The sequence below is a fragment of the Bombina bombina genome, chromosome 12 (assembly GCF_027579735.1).
Source record: "Bombina bombina isolate aBomBom1 chromosome 12, aBomBom1.pri, whole genome shotgun sequence".
NCBI lineage: Eukaryota > Metazoa > Chordata > Amphibia > Anura > Bombinatoridae > Bombina > Bombina bombina.
The window spans coordinates 21,684,655-21,700,841 of record NC_069510.1 but is presented as its reverse complement, the minus strand read 5'-3'; the positions used below and the strand labels follow the sequence as shown (position 1 = coordinate 21,700,841).

The following is a 16,187-nucleotide window of genomic DNA, read 5'->3' as shown; positions in this document are numbered from 1 at the left end:
TATTAGAAAAAGGTAAATGATATATATTAGAAAAAGGTAAATGATATATATTAGAAAAAGGTAAATGATATATATTAGAAAAGGTAAATGATATATATTAGTTTGGGGGCTTTCTTTATGCCCCTGTGCCAGTTTCAGTACCACGGAGAAGATGATTAGCGCAGAAGCGCTCACTTGTTTACAGCATTCTACTTAGGCTAAATAGTGTTGTATGTCCCTTTTTACTACATTTAGTGCATCCGTTCCTAGTGCTTTTCTAAGTATTTAGTCTTAGCCCAATCTGCGCACACTTTTGTGTCTTATCTGTAGCAGCGAAGATCTTTAGTTTCCCCCTCTTCCTTCACCCCCTCCCCACCTCCTCATCATATGTTTTAGTTTAAACTTTAAAGTTGAACTTCCTGGATGGCGTTCAGAGTGCCTTGTTTTTCCTGGCACTTGGACTTCTGTTCTCAACAGCTCAGCAGAAACAACCATTTCTTGGAAACTTTCCAACCTGCAAATGAATTCATTTTATTTATTATTTCTGAACACGTAGTTTGCGTGATGACAGAGAAGGGAAATAAAAAAAAAAAAAAGGATTGTAAACCCCTTGAGATGCTTTAACAATTAATAAGAATTTGCAGCCTCTGTTGTGTACAAAGAGTTTTAATTAATCATACCAACTATCTGTATTGTGCACTGGAAAAGGAAATTATCCCCTTCATCTGACGCTGAAATGTGCTGCTAGGGCTGAAATATATTATCATACAAAACATCTCAGCTGTTTGTAAATCAGCACTGTGGAAATGCATTTGTTAAACTACAATGATCAATTATGCACAGAAATGAGCAGCTATATATTTATTTTTTATTTTTTATGAAACATTCTTGTTAAAGCTGTAAAAGGGACAGATTACCCTATTTGTTTTCACCTCTATTTTGTTTCCAGTGACACATTTTACCTGCTTGAGTTTATTAAAGTGTTTACAGATAGCTCCTTTAGCTTTATATTAACATTTGAAATAGCTGATTTTGCCTGTGGTATCGCTACCTTTACTGAATGTTTCTATACTTAATATAGGCTAGAGAAAAGCTGATTTATAGGATCAGATATTCTATTAATAAAAAAACATTATATTTATGCTCATTTTCTTTCTTGTTATATTTTTAGGTTTGCAAAGCTTCTGTTGCGCCTTCCAGCTCTCCGATCTATCGGCCTCAAATGTTTGGAACACCTCTTCTTTTTCAAGCTAATAGGAGACACACCCATTGACACATTCTTAATGGAGATGCTTGAAGCTCCCCACCAAATGACTTAAGAGGAGCAAGGGTTTTGCTTCCATGTGTTAAGGGACATAGACTCTTCATCTGATGCCCTCAAAGAAACTGCAGTCTCCTCTTCACTTACGTCTGAGACCCCCAACCTCATGTCACATGTGCACCTTGACGCCATTCACCAAGCAAGCAAGAAATATGCTCTTATATCAGCAAGTCACTATGGACGTCTGAGATGTGCGCAGGCTGGACTTGCCTTCTTTTTTCTGGAAGAGATGACATTATTGCTGAAGCTTCAGTTACTGTTGTAGATTTGGCTTTTTTTGTGGGCCCCTTTTGGATGCTGGTATTTGAAATAGAAAACCGCACAGATCTTTTGAGGGTGAATGTATTTTTATATGTTGTAAAGAAAAACAAACTAAAAAAACCCAGAAACGTGGGATACAATTTTCTGATCTCAGACTCTCTAGAGAAAGAGCAGTCGTCATTAAGTGGAGAGGGAAAAGTCTGAAGATATCCAGAACAAACTTTGAAAATTTCATCTCCATCATGGCGGTTGTATTTAATGCTTATTCCACAGGCGAGAGATTATATGTGGGGCATTTCCCATACTTGATGTTAGGCCTTAATTATGAACGAACAAATCCATCTCAAACAGAGCTCATTTTGATTTAATTTCAGTCTTTTATTGTGATAACTAGGCCATTCAGCTGGACTGCTGTATCCTGTGGTATAATGTTTAAGAGTGGGATGTTGATTCCACAATTTAATTTATCATCTTAGTAACACCATGGGTTATTGTATCATTGTTCATTGGCGCTTTGGATACAGGCACTACAGGAATAGTTTATTACTATGTCTGCTTGACTTAGTGGATACCAGGGCTGGGATTTGCTGCCTCAATAATGATTGTGAACAGTAGAAATCAGGATTTAACACCATGGGTTTCATTTTTGGTGAAACTCATCTTTCAGATCTTATTGCTAGTGAGGGTCTTAGAGCGTCACTAATGCTCAGTAACCATAGTAGTTGTTATTGAGGCAGCCAATCCAGGTCTCTTTCCTAAAAAAAGATGTAAATTTGTAAATGTGCCCTTCTTTAAGGATTCTTAATCCCGTTAGAGAGTGTTGAAACCAAAACAGGTGTTAAATTGTTACTGTCTCAAATGGCGGAAGACTGAACTGCACCTACAGTAGCGAGAGGACATTGTAAATCCAGCACTATGCTGAGAACCATGTTGCTGGGCTCCATATGTTTATGGATGTTTACTTATAAGCCTAGTTCTAATGCCATTAGGTCCCATGTCACAAGCTGTATACAACGAGGGAATCTGCAGCTGGATATACTTGTGTCTGGTTATCTCTAGAGAGTGCACGGAGGATCGTAACTAGAACACAACCCACACTATAGGGATTAATATAGACAGGAAGATAAGGAAATAGTAAAGCTCTTGTCATTTTTATTTTTATTATTTTACAGGGTAGGTCAGTGCACACTTTGCATTAGTCAAAAGAACTGACCTTTATTTTTCATTTTCTTGTAAAGCATAAAATGGTCTATGTATATTTTCCAAAGATACTCGTTTTCTCTCTTCTTTCTCACTGTCTGGCTGTTTCAGGACAGTGAATGACTGCTTCCGTGAAGCTTTTTCTCTGCCTGCAATTGGTCAAGTACTGCAAATACAGTCGCTTTACCTCTTCTGAGAACCTTATTGTAAATTTCCAAACGTACCACAGGTAACCTCATCAGGATCACACAATAAAACCCCCTGCTTACCTGAGAGGGGTTTGACACATTGTTACTTGATTCAAACACTCTTTGGTAAGCAAGGGGTTAAACATCATAACCTTACCCTCCCCCCCAATTAAAGTGCAATGTCACAGCAGTTTGCTTTTCATTTTATTCCCCCGGGGACATATTGTATAGCCATAGATTGTTTAAAGGGATACAAAATTGAAACCTGCATGGCTGCATTTCAAATCTAAATATAAGCAGTTTTCCAATATACTACTATTAGCAAACATGCTCCTAGTAAAAGTCATTACTGTTTTTCAGTGGCATATGCACGTATGCTTTGGGGACCCATGCACCAGAATTTAGGCACCGCACCTTCATAGAGTCAGCAGTGTCTTGTATAACACAAATTAAATCTTCACAGGCACAGTACATAACCGCCACCAGCAATCTGCGCTTAAATACTGGTGAATGGGCCCTCGTAGCATATGTGCGTATGCCACTGACAAACAGCAATATCTTTTTACTAGAAGCATTTGAGCTAACAAAAATATATTGCAAAAGCGCTTTCATTTAAATTGAAATGCAGTCGCAAATGTCGATGTTGATTATTCTATCGCTTTAAAATGTAGAGACCAACCAGTATCTCAAAATGCAGTAATTGCATCGGTGTCACAGTAAAACACCTTTTATCTCCTTGCAATGAAAACCAGAGGACAAATGATTTTTCTTTGCTTCTCTGTTTAAAGATGAAAAAATATTTCCGTTTTCTATTTTACAATGAGTTGCTGATGAAATATCACAGGCAGGGGGTTGTTTTCTGCCTTCATTTGCAGCAGAATAGTACTGTGGTTGTTGGATTCTGTAGTGCATCACCCTAGCAATAGCTGCACACGATCCACAGAACAATACATTTATTTTAAATAAACATTCAGGAAACGGATAGTGCATGCATTTACTTCTCTTGCTATCCTTTGTTGCAGAGTAAACCAAGGTAGGCTGATAGGATCTCATAAATGTGTACGTGTCTTTAGCAATCTGTGGTAGTAGTGTTTGAAACAATGTATAACATTGCACCACATACAGCTGCTATAATATGCACTCCCGAGCCCCTATGAGCCAACCTAGGTTTTCTCTTCTATAAACATACCCAGAGAACAAAGTAAATTAATAATAGAAGTAAATTGATAAATGACAATGTTAAAGGGACAGTACAGTCAAAATGAGACATTCATGATTTAGGTAGAACATACAATTTGAAACAACTTTCCAATTTATTTCTATTATTTAATTTGCTTCCTTCTCTTGTTATCCTTTGCTGAAAAGTTTATCTAGAAAAGCTCAGGAGCAGCAAAGAGCCTAGGTTCTAGCTGCTGATTGGTGGCTGCATATACATGCCTAATGTCATTGGCTCACCCGTGTGTTTAGTTAGAAACCAGTAGTGCATTGCTGCTCCTTCAACAAATGATACCATGAGAATGAAGCAAATTTGATAATAGAAGTAAGATGTTTAAAATTGTATGTTCTAGCTAAATCATGAAAGAATATTTTTGGGTTTCATGTCCCTTTAAGCATCAGAAAAAAATAAAACTAAACAAAGGATACAGTCTCGGCACAAGCATTATAAATTATTATTAGTGCACCTTCTGCTGACAAATATTACACAATCCCTTGATAAATGATATAGTGTCTATAAATATTTTATTTTTAAAGATAATTTATTGGCATAAAGTAGGGGACAAAAAGGAAATAAATAATAATTCTGCTATAATCTTGGCATAATATCTTGCCCTTTACGTTGGCTTTATTTTGTACTAACCATCTCTGGTAATCTTGAGCCTGGTGTAATATAATAAAAAGCACGTGCACATGCTCCGGTATCTACTTCATCAGTCTATATACTAAGGGTTAATACTATCATGCTCGGCTTTTCATTGCAATTAGATAATCTACAGCGATGCTACCCAGAAACAATTCTAGTCACTGTCTGAAACCTACAAAGTGCAGTTCTGCTTTCTTTCCTGATTTAACCCACGATCTACAAAGCTGGTAGTGAAGGATTTTAAAATACATTAATTGGACAATAATAGGGAAATATTGATAGGGGGTTAACTTACTTAAATCTTCTACTGATTTGACTGGTGTGGATATTGTGCACTTAGGTAAATTATCCCCAATACATTACTCAGGTACCCTTTATATATTGTGGAATATTGTGTTTGTTTTGAAACATTGGCATTCCAGTATAACTAAAATGCACTTAGACATTTATTCATTAAAATATATATATTAATACAGATAGCTCATTAAAGAGACATGGAAAGCAGACATTTTCTTACATGCATATAAAAAAGCAGTATCCAAGAATGTCATCATTTTTGTCTAAAAAATACTTAAGTACAAGCTGTTTAAATGTAATGATACTGCAGTATTAAGGCTCATTGGTTGACTGAGGCAATTCCCACAGTTCTTATTAGTTGAGAAGTTCCCACAAGTGCAATTAGAAAAAAACTAAAAAAACTGTGAAATGTTATAAAATAACCTTATTTAGATGCAACCAAGAAAAGTTGTCCATGTCTCTTTAACATTGTTATGTGTTGTTAAAAGACCAAGAGAATACCCCACTCTTCTCTATGGGGACTGTCATTAAATAAATTGTGGAAAACTGTTTTGTATCTGAGATGTTAATTAGAGGTGTACTCCTTACTAGCTACAAAGCACTGTATGTAGATCTGCTGGGTCTGGTCAATACAATGTTAAAGGGACAGTCAAGTCCAAAAAAAACTGCTGTTAGCTGAAGACCCGTTTAGACGGAATCTTCTATTTGGTTAGAAGAAATGGGTATCCAACATTATCACCAAAAATAATTCACTTTTATAATAATCTTGTAAAATAAAGATGTTTTTTTTTAATTATTTCTATTCCAATGGGGGGAAAAAGGTATTGCAAGTTTGTTTGGAGCCTAATAATTTGCATTACAGCAGACACAAACCTTTGTAAAACCAGAGTATGGATTTATTATCTCTTTGCTGCTCTGCTAGTTAAAAATAGGATTGATTTATTTTATAATCTTCATTAATCTGCCTTCCTGTGCAATCAGACCTGTCTATATACTGTATGTGCATGTTTCTAATACATTTTGTGCAGCACAAAGATCAAGTACTGCCTAAGCAATGCTGATCATATGAATCAAAAAGGCCTGTTCAATTAATTCTTTAATGACTATGTGCCTTACAACATAAAACTTTAGGCATGAGTAAGTTCAATAAGAACCCGTTATGAGAAGCCTTATATCAAGATTAATACCCCTAGGCAATAACTACTAATATGTATGTGCCTTAAAACATGTGACATTGTCTGAGCTAAATCCCCTTAGCCTATTATTTTCTCAGAGGAAAAATCTGATTATTTTTTTTTTAAACAGTGATCTACTCAGATACCATCATAATGTGATGAAGAATGCCTTAATTTCCAAATAGCCAACACTTACATTACATCTGATTTTCTGGAAGTATCCCAACTTTTTAAAATGTATTTAAACTGAGAAATATAAATTAGGGATATAAATAAATAAATAAATAAAAAATAAATAAATATATATATTATTCCACTTGTAGAATATATATATATATATATATATATATATATATATATATATATATATATATTTTATTTATTTATTTTAAAGGCTACTATACTTATAATGAAAACTTGACATTTCTTCTGATAAAAAAAAAGAGTTAAACACAAATGTGTTTACCAGTGTTTTTTTTAGATAGTGTAATAAAGAATTACTGTTTGATTAGAAAATAAATCAAATAAAAAAAAAATATATATATATAAGACTCCCCCTCTGTTATTGTGCAAAGTCTCCGTTATAAGGTACAGAAATTAGAAAAAAAAGTTACATATGATTTTAATTTTCCCATCTCAGTATCCCAAATTATAGACAGGAAAACATAATCATTTAATTTAATGAGCTCTCAAAATCCAAAGCTAAATATGTTAATTCATTACTATTTTTCTTTCATCAATTATTTTTTAAACTAAACCTTACAAATCACATGTGGAAATTATGGAAGGTTTTTACATCTTTCTTCAAATCTAGGCATTGCAGCAAAGAGATTTTATTTTAGTTCTTGAACGTTTTTATGCAGTGCTTTCTAGTAGTAAATACCAATCAACACCAGTCCAAAATATGTAATATAATGCACCAGTTTTAAAGGTGCTGCCAGGGAAATATATATAGGAGGTCAGCATTAAAGTTCATACATAGATTGATAGTGATTTTATGTAAAAAGTTACCAGAATTTTTTTTAAATGTTTAGGAGAAAAAGAAAAAGAAAAAAATATTAGGTTAAAAATTTAAAGTAAAAACAAAATAATCTATTTTTATATGGATGTATGTTTTATCCCTGTTTATTGTAGGATTTGTATTTCTAACAATTTATTTCAGCAGTCTGTCCTTTTTGTTTTATGTTCTGCTGGCGGGAACTGTTTGAGAGCCATATACGCTAAATTTTTTTTAAAAATAAATGAAATAATGAAGACAGCACTTTCTATCTGTGATTTTAAACTGCATTAATTAGACACTACACAAGTCGTCGTTAGAATGTTCAGATTGATTACATTGTTATAAATAAAGCTTGCCACTAATGGAATAGAATGTAAGATGCTTGTATCAGAAAAACTGTAGCTATGGACTGTTGGGCTGATAACAGATTTGTTTATAAGGACGTCCTATGCAATTAAAGAGTGTTTTTAAAAAAAGTAAGTGGGGAAAAAATATTGTGTGCATCCTGGGTTTTTTTTTTTTAGTTGGTCAGATTAAAGGTAACAGACAGATTAGTCCTAATTTAAAAATTGTTACAGATAACTTTGTTGTTGATATTTTATATATTTTTGTTGTCTCTTTCCATTTAGCCTGGAACTATATGGTTAATACAAACAGTAATCCCGCCAGGTTTTGCCTTTTTTTTTTTTAACAAAGAAAAAAAAAAAAAGCTAAAATCAAAATCCTGCCATGGGAAGTCGTCCCCAATGCCACTTTAATATGCTGTGTTCATATTACTGCCTTTCTGCTCAGCTCTGTTTTACTGTGAATCACTTCTGCACACATAAACTTCTAAATGATGAAAATGCATTGGAAATGAGAGTATTTTCTTGATAAATAATGGTATTAGAATTGTAAACAAAATGAGCATTTTTCAATATAAATACAAGTTCAAGTTGGAACGGTTTCTGCATCTTTTTTTCCCCTCACAATTTGCAGTTAAAATCCGAATAAAAAAATAACAAATGCTTAAAATATGACTTGAATGTAAAGGCATTTCCAGTAATACTGATTATTCCACTACAGCCCTTTGCCAGGTAAGAAACCTATGTACTAGTTCTGTTTCTATTTAAAGGGACAGTCTACAACAGAATTTTTAAAATATAGAGAATCCCTTTATTACCCACTCCCCAGTTTTGCACAACCATCATGGTTATATTAATGCACGTTTTACCTCTGTGATTACCTTGTATCTAAGCCTCTGCAGACTGCCCCCTTATCTTGGTTCTTTGTTTTGACAGACTTGTATTTTAGCCAATAGGTTCTGACTCCTAGGTAACTTCACATGCGTGAGCACAATGTTATATAGATATGACACACGTGAACTAATGCCCTCTAGTGGTGAAAAACTGTCAAAACGCATTCAGATAAGAGGCTGCCTTCAAGGTCTAAGAAATTAGCATATGAGCCTACCTAGGTTTAGCTTTCAAATAAGAATACCAAAAGAACTAAGCAAAGTTGGTGATAAAAGTAAATTGGAAAGTTGTTTAAAATTACACATCCTATCTGAATCATGAACGTTTATTTTGGCCTTGACTGTCCCTTTAATCAGACTGGGAATTTCTGCAATAAAGGACATATACTTGTTTTTAATAACACTTCAAACCAAAGGAACATACAAATCAATGTATTCTTGTTCTTTGGCCATCAGTTACACCCGCGTGTATCGCTTGCCAGTAGAGTCAAAATGAAACAAATTGATTGGCTAGAGCCTTGTGAAACAACTTTTCATTTTACTTCTAGTATTCATTTTGCTTAGTTCTCGTGATATCATTTGTTAAACAGGAATCCTAGCTGAGCTCAGGAGCGTGCACGTGTGTTAAGCCATCTGGCAGCAGTATTTGCAGCATTGTTTATAGCAGTGTTATACATAGTTGCAAACACTTCTGTGATTGACTGCTATAGACACGTGCACACTTCTAAGTGTCTATTAAAGGGACACTCAAGTCAAAATTAAACTTTCATGATTCAGATAGAGCAGTAATTTTATCATTTACTTCTTTTGTCATTTTTCCTTCGTTCTCTTGCTATCTGTATTTGAAAAAGCAAGAATGTAAGTTTAGGAGCCGGCCCATTTTTGGTTCAGACCTGGGTAGCACTTTCTGATTGGTGTAGCTGCCAATTAACAAGCACTACCTAGGTGCTTAACCAAAAATGGTCCAGCTCCTATGCTTACATTTAAATAAAGATAGCAAGAGAACAAAGAAACATTATAATAGGAGTAAATTAGAAAGTTGATTAAAATTGCTGCTGAGTTTGATTTTGATTAGACTATCCCTTTAATCTACCTAGGTTTAGTCTTCAACAAAGAATACCAAACGAACAAAGCAAATATGAGACGGAAAGTTGTTTAAAACTGCATTTTATAACGGAATCACGCAAGTTTAATTTTGACTTTACTGTCTGTGATGCCTATGGTTAACCAACCCTGCGCCAGTCACTTGCTTGGCACAGAAAGGGTTGACAGACCCTTTCCAACTTAAAGGGACAGTCTGCTCCAGAATTGTTATTGTTTAAAAATATAAATAATCCCTTTATTACCCATTCCTCAGATATTCAAAATCAACACAGTTATATGAATATACTTTTTTACCTCTGTGATTATTTTATATCTAAGCCTCTGCAGGCTGCCCCCTTATCTCAGTTCTTTTGACTGACTTGCATTTTATCCAATCAGTGCTGACTCGTTAACTCCACAGGAGTGAGCACAAGGTTATCTAATCTGGCACACATGAACTAGCAGTGTCTAATTGTGAAAAACTGTCAAAATGAACAAAGATAAGAGGCGGCTTTCAAGGGCTAAGAAATTAGCATATGAGCCTACCTAGGTTTAGCTTTCAAAAAAAGAATACCAAGAGAACAAAGCAAATTTGATGATAAAAGTACATTTGAAAGTTATTTAAAATGGCATGCCCTATCTAAATCATGAAAGCTTCATTTTGACTAGACTGTCCCTTTAACTGTCATAGGCTAGCCACTTTAGACAAGCCTGTGACTTGTATAGTGGGTGCAAGAATGAACAAATATTCTCTAGTCTGTTTTAGACCTAGAAAATGCCAACGATTCCCCTTTGATGCCACCCACGCTAAGCTATCTCTTGGCTGCCACCACCTAAGATTTATTATATGGGAAATCTTAAGGAAAACCCAAACAAGCAAATAAATCCCAGAATACAATTTAGCAACAATTAAGCTAAAGAAAAATAAAGTATTATTATTACCAGTGTCTTTCAGTAATGTGGTTCAAATATTAGACAAAGGCAAAACTTAATATAGGAACATATATTATGAGCAAAAAAAGAGTCACAGTTCAATGATATATGAAAAAGATGTTAACAAATAAAATTACACACAGCAAACCGTTTTAAAACCAAATAACAGAACCTATACCTTTACCAGAATATAGAGTTCTGCTTCCAGGAAGATGAAATAGAGAACAGTCATAATACGCTGCAGCTGGCAGCCTCCCATGTAAAATGGCAAAAATACATTGTTGAAATCAAAGTTATATTCACTTAACTCTTGATATCAGATTTCTCTCTTTTATGACATTTTTGGCTGAGATTATAGAAAAACATATAACTTTTGTTATGTATATTCAGTACATACACACATATTAGCAATCCCTTGTGACATCATGAGGATTAGTTTGATACCAAATATGACATGGTTGTCATATTTCTATCATCCAGTGTCATATATATGATAAAAACATGCTTCTAGATCTACTAGTGTCACCTCTGATTCATTGACCTGGCCTATGTCTTGCTGTAAAGCACAAAAGAGATTTTGAGCAGAGGAGACACTGCCTGGATCATCATAGAGAACATCTGCAGCTCAAATGAAAGTTTCTAAGGATTTGTGAATGGTGCTGTTAGCAGATTATGGGGTTTCCTTATACACTTGGGAGATTATGGCTCTGGCTCTGAGCTGTAGGTTGCGGGTTTTAAATAGAAGAATACTCTTGAGTAGAAATTGAAAGACCATTATGGTTACTTGTAGACCAGTCAGGTAAGGGCAGAGTAGGTTTAGGATTCTAACATAAAGCTACAGCCACCGGCCAGCAGATCTCCCTTGTAAAGTTTCAAACAGAGAAGATGAAGCTGTCTTGCTTGCAGATCCTGCGTAAGGGTGGACAGAAAGGAAGGAAAACTTCAGTCCCCTTCCAACCTGGAGAAGTACAAAACCTCTCATTTCAAAGAAGAACACTTGACTCTATAACATTGTTAATGTGACAATGACATTAGTTTTATGGTATTAATAGAGGATTGTCAAATGTTGCCTCTGTCTGAGCCAAACATAAATCCAGCCTGTTTTGTTACCCCTTACTGAAAATAAAAATAAAATCACACCTCTTTCAAATAAGATCAGTGTAAGCAAACCCAAGAATATATATATTATTTCTGTAGATTTATTCAAAGGTGGGGGCATTTATCTCATAGATTGTGGACTAATCATATGCATTAAGAGCTATCGTACAGTTTATACCATATATACATAGCAAGAAAGAGGGTAAATATTCATTGGGAAAAATATTTCTCAAGAGGGGTATACATTGGACACCCTATTAACAAGGAGAATAGGCTGATGATAGCGGCATTTTATATTCTGTATAATAAATTTATATCTACCTAGGGTACAGTTAGCGCTGTTTTTTTAGAATTTGTGTTGGTGTCTTTCAAATAAGGCTGAATAGATGTCACATAATGGGTGAAAACTTATATATACATAAGGTACACTAACAGGGTAATAGGCCCATAGGTGCAATACTCAGGTAAGAGGCCGCATTTATAATAATGAGGTAACAGACCAGAGGGTACAATAGGCAGTTTTTGGGGGCAGGTACCAAGCATCAGGTACTCACATACTCAGTACATAGTTACAGGCTGCCTATAGGCGTTGAGTACTTAGAAAGAAGAACGTGACTTTTTGTGGGGCTGTTACACAGTCGTGATCAGCTCATGTAGAGGGTAAAGTAACTATTCCACAGCACATTCCTAGTACCCAGCTGTGGTGAGAAAATTAAATAAAAAATAGCCATTTATCTGTCATTTTTATAGAGATTTTATCTGACAGCAGTCTCCTCATTATTATTATTATATTCTTCAATCTTTATCGCACATGGAATATATTCTGGGATGAAATGTGATATTCTTTTCTGCTCAGAACTAAAGAAGGAGAGTTACAGAGAGTAACATTTATAGTCATTTTACACCCTCCCCACCATGTGGCTGACAGGGGCTGCAGGGCTGTGGGATCTGATGGCAGTGTTTTGGCAGATGGGCTGCATGCAATGGGATATGATGTGGCTGACAGAGGGGCTGCAGGGCTATGGGGTCTGATGGCAGTGTGTTTGCAGATGGGCTGCATGCTATGGGATATGATGTGGCTGACAGGGGCTGCAGGGCTATGGGGTCTGATGGCAGTGTGTTTGCAGATGGGCTGCATGCTATGGGATATGATGTGGCTGATAGAGGGGCTGCAGGGCTATGGGGTCTGATGGCAGTGTGTTGGCAGATGGGCTGCATGCTATGGGATATGATGTGGCTGATAGAGGGGCTGCAGGGCTATGGGGTCTGATGGCAGTGTGTTGGCAGATGGGCTGCATGCTATGGGATATGATGTGGCTGATAGAGGGGCTGCAGGGTTATGGGATCTGATGGCAGTGTGTTGGCAGATGGGCTGCATGCTATGGAATATGATGTGGCTGACAGAGGGGCTGCAGGGCTATGGGGTCTGATGGCAGTGTGTTGGCAGATGGGCTGCATGCTATGGGATATGATGTGGCTGACAGAGGGGCTGCAGGGCTATGGGGTCTGATGGCAGTGTGTTTGCAGATGGGCTGCATGCTATGGGATATGATGTGGCTGACAGGGGCTGCAGGGCTATGGGGTCTGATGGCAGTGTGTTTGCAGATGGGCTGCATGCTATGGGATATGATGTGGCTGATAGAGGGGCTGCAGGGCTATGGGGTCTGATGGCAGTGTGTTGGCAGATGGGCTGCATGCTATGGGATATGATGTGGCTGATAGAGGAGCTGCAGGGCTATGGGGTCTGATGGCAGTGTGTTGGCAGATGGGCTGCATGCTATGGGATATGATGTGGCTGATAGAGGGGCTGCAGGGCTATGGGGTCTAATGGCAGTGTGTTGGCAGATGGGCTGCATGCTATGGGATATGATGTGGCTGATAGAGGGGCTGCAGGGCTATGGGGTCTGATGGCAGTGTGTTGGCAGATGGGCTGCATGCTATGGGATATGATGTGGCTGACAGAGGGGCTGCAGGGCTTTGGGGTCTGATGGCAGCTATTGTATATATTCATATATGAGTATGTTTCATTGTGTTAGTAGTAAGTCTTTGGCATTGACAATTATTAGTTGCTACTCTACTATTTACTGTGGAATACTTTGAGCCCCTTGTATACATGGCTCCTGGAGACACTTCTGTGAAAGAGCAGGTGAGGCATAGAGATAAAGAAGTGTGTGACTTGCTGTAGCAGTGAAAGTAACGCCATGAGCAGCAATACAGGAACCGGTGCTGTGTCATGGGATAAAGGAACTCTGTCAGCCACATCATATTCCATAGCATGCAGCCCATCTGCCAACACACTGCCAACAGACCCCATAGCCATGCAGCCCCTCTGTCAGCCACATTATAACCCATAGCATGCAGCCCATCTGTCCATCATTCTGCCATCAGACCCCATAGCCCTGCAGCCCCTCTGTCAGCAACATCATATCCCATAGCATGCAGCCCATCTGTCCATCATTCTGCCATCAGACCCCATAGCTCTGCAGCCCCTCTGTCAGCCACAACATATCCCATAGCATGCAACCAATCTGCAACCTGCAGTCCTGCCCAACACACTGCCATCAGACCATCACCCTGCAGCCCCTCTGAAACATCTCCATAGCATCTCTACACACACGTTCCATTTACATTAGCTCTTTAAATTCACTCCAAAACAGCCTTTGCATCCAGTGATCGGGATTTGTATATACACTTTATATAAAAAGTGTATTGTGAACTAATATACAAAAACATCTGGCACCAGAATAGCTTTGCCTTAGTCAGTATTGAATGGGACATGTATTGTCTTTACTAATATAAGCATGCAACAGCTCACCATATTATACACAGCACAACTGTTAGTATGCAAACGTCAGGTTACTTTAGCGTTCAAATTGAAAAGGGCAGATTAATAAAAATTAAATATCTGGTGACATCTTGTGGCCAAAATTGAGTTGGCAGTTTTCTTTTTTTTTTTTAAGACATATTTATAAGTTGAAAGGGAAGTACAGTTTTAAAGCCTATACTGAGCAATATTCAGAAAGACTGGATATTATAGCACTAGCTAAAAGTAAATGTAGAAGGTCATAATTATTAGGATAGATTTTGGGTAATTGTAAACAGTGCTTGGAAGGTGCTCTGCTGCTCCCTTTTGTAGCTTAAAGGGACATTATACACTCATTTTTTCTTTGCATAAATGTTTTGTAGATAATCTATTTATATAGCCCATAAAGTTTTTTATTTTAAATTAATGTATAGTTTTGCTTATTTTTAAATAACATTGCTCTGATTTTCAGACTCCTAACCAAGCCCCAAAGTTTTATGTGAATACGCTCGACTACCTACTCCAGGTTGCTCCTGTTTGTGTAAAGGGTCTTTTCATATGCAAAAGAAGGGGGAGGGGGGGGAGTGTCTTATTTGTCACTTGCAGTGGGCTTTCCAGCTACCTTTTCAACAGAGCCAAACTGACAGCTTCTAAGTAAGTTTTTAAACAGTTTTATACTGGATTTTTATATCAGTATCTGTGCATCTTACTCTTTATAATAGTGTCTATTACATGCAGTTATATGAAAACTAGTGTATACTGTCCCTTTAAAGGGACACTAAACCCAAAATGTTTTTTCACGAGTCAGATAGAGCTGGCAATTTTAAGCAACTTTCTAATTGACTCCTATTATCAATTTTTCTTCGTTCTCTTGTTATCTTTAATTAAAAAGCAGGAATGTGATGCATAGGAGCCAGACCATTTTTGGTTGAGAACCTGGGTTACGCTTGCTTATTGGTGGGTAAATGTAAGCCTCCAATAAGCAAGCGCTATCCATGGTACTGAACCTAAAATTGGCTGGCTGCTAAGATTTACATTCCTGCTTTTAAAATAAAGATGGCAAGAGAACAAAGAAAAATTGATAAAAGGAGTAAATTAGAAAGTTGCTTAAAATGTTATGCTCTATCTGAATCATGAAAGGACAAACTTTGGGTTCAATGTCCCTTTAAGTTTCCTTCCTTACTGACCCAGATATTCTTCTTTTCTTATAATAATAATAATAATAATAATAATAATAATAATAAATATTATTATTATTATTTATATCACACCAACAATGCCTGCAGTGCAATACAAAGGTGTTACAACTAGACCATGCAGACAGGTACAAAATAAGTTCCGCTGGCATTTTGATCTAAAGCTCTCCAGTCTGGTGAGATTGTCTATGAAGTCCTGTTAGTACTTTGAGGTCCCTAAAACAATGTTATAAAGGCAAATATTAGCCTGAGAGCTGATTATCTCTGTGTGTAGGTTCTGGATGTGAAGGAAAGACATTTACATTATAATTTAACAATACAAAAAACAAAAATTTTGTGTGATTCCTCTCCATACCAGTGAGCTTTTTATCAGCAGACCCTTAGTTTCTACGTAGTTAACTGGATTAAGAGAGACTAAAGGTGAGAATTGATTAGCTGATGTTGATAGGAAGATGAAGATGATTATTATGAGAATAAGCAATTAACTTAGATCTTTCATTTAAGGCGTTGAGAGCTTAGCTTTCCCAATAAATCAGTTTTTGTGGAACATATTTAAAA

The 16,187-nt window shown here is 36.6% G+C and overlaps 1 protein-coding gene across 1 annotated transcript in view; it reads left to right on the top strand.

The window, feature by feature from the left end:
- Window positions 1-8,223, top strand: part of RXRA (retinoid X receptor alpha) — a 380,221-nt gene extending 371,998 nt beyond the window's left edge. Inside the window, 1 exon segment of the mRNA XM_053695798.1 lies at window positions 1,151-8,223. Within this exon segment, the coding sequence (XP_053551773.1) occupies window positions 1,151-1,298 (148 nt within the window). The 3' untranslated portion in view covers window positions 1,299-8,223.
- Window positions 8,224-16,187: the final 7,964 nt, after the last annotated feature.